We start from the raw sequence: 6,000 nt of genomic DNA on the forward strand, positions 1-6,000 counted from the left end.
TCAAGTTAAAATAGGTTTTGAGTTAGTAAGAAGTTTATTCTTTTAAAAATGCACTCAGCTCAGTGAGATTCACAATTCAGCTGTTGCTGAAACATTTGAATTTAATTCTGGGAATACTTACCGGGAGAGAAAGAAATGTGTTGAAAAAATCGGCAAAGATTTCATCCTCTAGCAGAATTATAAGGTTTGTAGAACTGATTATCTCTATATGGGGAGAAAAAAAAACAAACCACACCTCATGAACCAGGGTTGCATTCAGGATGAGACAACAAAGCAAGAGAATGGATCATGTCACATGGTCAAATCTCAGAATTTGATGACCTTTAGGGTCATCTAACTTGATTTTTCCCTCTCTCCAGGACTCTTCTCTGCAATGTCACTCTGTTTAAATACTCCCAGCTGTGGGGAGCTCACAGCTTCATAGAGCTACCCATTCCATTTATGAAGAGATGAAATGCTTAGGAAGATTTTCCTACTGTAAACCACCTTCTTTTATCTTCTTTCCATTTGTAGAAATTCTGCCCTCTGAAGCTCAACAGAATTCATCTAAATCCTCTTAAAGGGGACAGTGCTTCCATATTCATAAAAACATCACAACCTTCTGTTCACCTCTGACCCTTCTGGCTAGTCTGTCACTAAGCAATTCTTCAGCCGTTCATCACATGGCCTCCTTTCTATCTGGGTCCTCGCTCTGTGGCTAGAGTGGCACCTACAACCCAAGTACTCTGCATGCTTCCCAGGGAAGAACATGAGACAACTTTGCCCATACTGTATGTTCTATTAGTGTGGCCAAACATGAGATTAGCTTTGGGTGCTCTCACATTACACTATTAACTCCATCATCCTTTATTTATGCAGTCATTTTTTGGAAACCAAGGGTAGGAATTTACATTTATTCCAGTTGATTTTCAACTTGTTGATTTGGGCCCAACAAAAGCTTTTTTGAATACTTATTTGGTCATGCAAAGTATTTATTACTCCTCTAGGGCTTGATCATTGTGCTGCCTAAGTTAATCTGAGGAGATGAATGTTGACTATCACAAAGCCAAGCAGAGCGACCATAGGTGGACTAGGTGACCCCTCTAAGTTTGCTCTAACTCATTCTCTATGCTCTTTAACTCCCAATATTCAACTAGTGAATAATCCAGTTGTTTTATCAATGCTCAGCATTTCCCCATTGTGTACCCAAAATTTATAATAAAAGACTTATAAAATGAACAACATAGATACTATATTAATCCTATCTCTTGGTCTATTAGATGTCTGGTGAGAATCGTCAGTGCCATTCACAATTGCTGGAGTGCAGTTATGATAATATAAGAAAACTAAATAATCCCCTCCATCACTTTTCCTGACAACACTTGGTGGTTATTGTCTTTGTGTAATAGAAATAGAAATAGGAACCCAAACAATCAAACACTATTGTAACAGAATTGATGTCAGTTCTTGCTTTTTGCTAGAGAGACCTCTGCTTTTCTTTTTAGAATCATTTCCTGATCCACTTCATCTATTCCACATAGATAATCCAAAATTTATGTTTTCAGGCCAGACTTCTTTCCTTGGCTCTAGTTCTAAATATCCAATGAGCTATGGGACATCGCTCCATGGACATCCAGCAGAACTTCAATCTCAACATTTTCAAAACTGATCTGATCATTTTGCTTTTTCCTTTATTCCTAATCTCTGTTAACGGAACTGCCACTCATCAAATGTCTAAATCAGAAAGCCGAAAATCATCTTTTTTTTTTTTCTTTGAGAGAGAGAGAGACAGAGCATGAACAGGGGAGGGGCAGAGAAAGAGGGAAACATAGAATCTGAAGCAGGATCCAGGCTCTGAACTGTCAGCACAGAGCCTGATGTAGGGCTTGAACTTACAGACTGCGAGATCATGACCTGAACCGAAGTCAGACGCTTAACTGACCCACCCAGGCACCCCAGAAGCCTGAAAATTACGTTTTTCTGAAATTTTTATTTATTTATTTATTTGTTTGTTTGTTTGTTTATTTATTTATTTATTTATTTTAAGAGGGGGAAGAGAGTGTGAGCAGGGAAGGGGTAGGGAGAGACAGAGAATCCCAAGCAGGCTTTGCATGGTCAGCGTGGAGCTGGGTGTGGGGCCTGAACTCACAAACTGTGAGATCATGACCTGAGTCAACATCAAGAGTTACACACTTAACTAACTGAGCCACCCAGGCGCCCCCTGAAAATCATCTTTGATTCCTCCTTTGCTCTGTTTCTCTCCCTCTCAAACACTCCCATAGGCAATGGAGGACCATGCTATGTGGTCTCTCTTCCTACAGATTTCTAAAATCTATCCTTTCCTCTCCAACTCTACAGACACTGTCTTATTTCAGGCTCCCATCATCTCTCACCTTGACTTTATGGCATCAGTTTCTTATGTGATCTCCCTAAGTTTCCTTTCCAAGCACTTTCCACACACCGGCACCATAATCTTCCAATGTTGTTATTGTTAAAGCCCTTCAAATACTCCTCAGTATCCTAGAGAATATAAGGCTTCACCATATCTGGATTTGGTGTTCTCTGCCAGCATCATCTCCCACTACACCATACCATGCTGCCTTCTATTTGCCAGCCAAAATATTGTGCTTTCCTGCACATACTATGTCCTCTCACTTCCAACCTTCATGTCTTTGTTATCATATTCACAGCACCTGAAATGTCCTCTCAACCTGTGTGCTTTGCAAATTGCTAGTCATCCGTCAAGAACTGGTTAACATATAACCTTGGTGAACCAAGTAAATGGTAAAATCAATCACTACCTCCCCTGCACCATTACTTACATCTCCCATTATTATAATTAACCAGTTGCTGTTTTCATTTATTGAAACAGCATTTATTTCATTTATGTATCTGTCTTTCTCAGTAGACTAAGCCCTATGAGAGGAGGAACTTTGGCTTTTCATCTTTCTTCCCCTAGCCAGTAAAAGTGCTTGGATAATGTCTAAGTTCTATAAAAGTTAAATGAATCGTTCTTCCAAGAAATCTTTAATCTTTTGAGTTTTTGTTCAATTGTTTGTTCATCACTGATAAAGACTGGCATGGATTTCTTTCTTTTTTTTAAATTAGGATCCCAATTCATAGTTTTTTTTTAATATGAAATTTACTGTCAAATTGGTTTCCATACAACACCCAGTGCTCATCCTAACAGGTGCCCTCCTCAATGGCATGGATTTCTTAATAAGATTATTGAGACAATCTGAATGCAGGAAAGTGGAGTTTGGCAGAAATTTCCCAAATGATTGTGTCCCATAGCTACAGTCACTGTTGGTGACAAGGGGCTTGACTATGACAGGGTTTGCCATTAACAAGACTGTCTTAATGGGGTATAGAAACAAGTCTTTCCATATATTCCCCTTCTTACTTGTTTTGCTTTGTAACTTCCTAATAATTTGGGAAGGCCTTCAACATTCACTCCATACAATAATAATGCTAACTTGGGAACAAAAGGAATAATTGGATAACCCCAAACTTCATGCTAGCCTTCTCCCTGGAGGAGACATGACACATGATGGCCCAATCTGCATTTTTCTTCCTCCTTCTTAGTTGTCTCACTTGTCTTATGAAGGGGGCTCTGTCCTATCCTCAAAGATCAGTTGGCATACAGTGGGGATGGGAGTTGGGGAGGAGAAGAAGAGAAAAGGAAAACAAAGGGCATGAATAACATAAAAGCCATAGGTGGTATCCCTGAATGACTCAGATCTGTTGAGACTGGAAAGGTGAGAGGTTTGCCTTATGTAGGGGGGGCTAAAAGTCTCAGAGACATCCCTTTTAGAGACTTACCAGCATTGCTCATGTTGCCATGCTTTCCCTGCCACTGTGATTAGTAAGGATACAGAACTAGTCCCCAGTCAACAGAACTCCACCCCATATGAACACACAGTGACACCCCCTCTAAGGGGTTCCAGATTCTATCAGGCAGTGCTCTTTTATCTCTGGGCACTCAATCTGAAGATAACACTTTGTTACCTGATCTTCTGGATCTCCTAAATATACCAGACTTTTCCTGTACTTAGGCTTTTAGTCCATACAATTTCGTTACCAGTTGTCCAGTTATTGATCCTGAGTTTTAGCTGTCTCCTTAACTTGACCTTATGCTTCAGGGAAGCAAGAATCTTTCTTTCTTTCTCTTTCTTTCTTTCTTTCTTTCTTTCTTTCTTTCTTTCTTTCTTTTTAATGTTTATTTATTTTGTGAGAAAGAGAGAGAGAGTGGGGGGGGGGCAGAGAGAGAGGGAGAGAGAGAGAATCGCAAGCAGGCTCCACGCTGTCAGCACAAAGCCCAACAAGGCACTTGATCTCACAAACTATGAGATCATGAACTCAGCTGAAATCAAGAGTTGGATGTTTAACCGACAGAGCCACCCAGGCACCCCCTGTTAATTTCTTTCTTTCCTTTTAAAAAATTTTTAATGTTTATTAATTTTTGAGAGAGACAGACAGAGTAAGAGCAGGGGAGGGGCAGAGAGAGGGAGACACAGAATCTGAAACAGGCTCCAGGCTCTGAGCTGTCAGCACAGAGTCTGACGCGGAGCTCACACTCATGAACCGTGAGATCATGACCTGAGCCTAAGTCAGATCATGACCTGAGCTTAACTGACTGAGCCACCCGGGTGCCCCTTGTTCATTTCTTTCTTTTTGTTTAATATGAAATGTATTGTCAAATTGGTTTCCATACAACACCCAGTGCTCATCCCAACAGGTGCCCTCCTCAATACACATCACCCACCCCCCATCAACCCTCAGTTTGTTCTCAGTTTTTAAGAGTCTCTTATGTTTTGGCTCCCTCCCTCTCTTTCTTTTTTTTTTTTTCTTCCCCTCCCCCATGGTCTTCTGGTAAGTTTCTCAGGATCCACATAAGAGTGAAAACATATGATATCTCTCTTTCTCTGTATGACTTATTTCACTTAGCATAACACATTTATTTCTAATGTGTCTTTTGGATCTAATATCTTTCTAGAAATTTAACAGTTACTCAGTGAATGTTTAATGACTTATCTTTCAGATAAACTGGCAAATTCAACCTAATATACAAGTGTGTTTTCCACTCCCTTTCCTTCTTCCCAGACAGTTTCTTCTCTGGTTGACTGTTGGTTACTTTATAATTCATTGGCGTTTAAAGGTATAGAATAAACATTAGTTGAATGCCTTCCATGAGCAAGAAGTTAGACTAGGTGTTTATACTTTGTTTTCATTTAATTCTTACCCCTGGAAACTAGAGATTATTACCTCCTTTTTACTGAAAGATAGTTAAGTGAGACACTGAGATTTTACTCTGCCATTTTGATTCAGGAGGCCATGTTGTTTCAAATATGTTAGTAAATTGAACCTACTTTTCACATGAAAAATGCATTTGAGCGGACTTAAAAACAAGCCTTTTGGACTCCCTCACAATGATTTATTTTTCTGTATAATTCCTCCTACTACTTCTTATGTGCATCCTTACATGTCTAATTAGACTTCTTTCCTGCAGATGTTATAAAAGAAGTAGACACTATCTAGATGGAAAGGAGCTACTTAGAAAAAGCCATCCTGTATATCTAATTGTTTACCAGCAGATTGAAACAAAGCCATTTAATATTTTTCATCATATCATAGCATATGCAACAACTTGAAATTTTCTGTGACTAATTTTGACCCAAAAGTTTCTAATCCAGATTAGTCCCCCATTCTTCTAGACCAGTGACTCCAGAAAAGACAGAAGCAGGCAAGAGGCAATATGGGAAAGAAGTTATATTTGTCTTTCATTTTAACTCTTTTCAAGATGGTATAAAATTTTTCAACTGTAAACTGGGCCAGGCCTATTTATGTGCTATCATGACCAGTTTAAGGAAAAGAGCAGAAACCTTTTTTATCTACATAGAAACAGTCCTAGAAATAAAAAACAATCATTAATGAAAAGAAAGGAGACAGACGGATTTTCTAGAATATTTCCAGTTTACCAAGGTTTAAAATGTTGATTGCAAGTTGGAGCATGAGTTTGTT

The 6,000-nt window shown here is 39.1% G+C and overlaps 1 protein-coding gene across 1 annotated transcript in view; it reads right to left on the reverse strand.

Moving 5' to 3' along the window:
- RGSL1 (regulator of G protein signaling like 1) overlaps positions 1–3,814 on the reverse strand; it is a 93,756-nt gene extending 89,942 nt beyond the window's left edge. The window contains exons 1-2 of the mRNA XM_043568048.1: positions 3,802–3,814; positions 122–204 (exon numbers count right to left, since the gene is read on the reverse strand). Of these exons, the coding sequence (XP_043423983.1) occupies positions 122–204; positions 3,802–3,814 (96 nt within the window). The remainder of the gene's footprint in view (positions 1–121; positions 205–3,801) is intronic.
- Positions 3,815–6,000: the final 2,186 nt, after the last annotated feature.

Source organism: Prionailurus bengalensis, chromosome E4 (genome assembly GCF_016509475.1).
Source record: "Prionailurus bengalensis isolate Pbe53 chromosome E4, Fcat_Pben_1.1_paternal_pri, whole genome shotgun sequence".
Taxonomy (NCBI): Eukaryota; Metazoa; Chordata; class Mammalia; order Carnivora; family Felidae; genus Prionailurus; species Prionailurus bengalensis.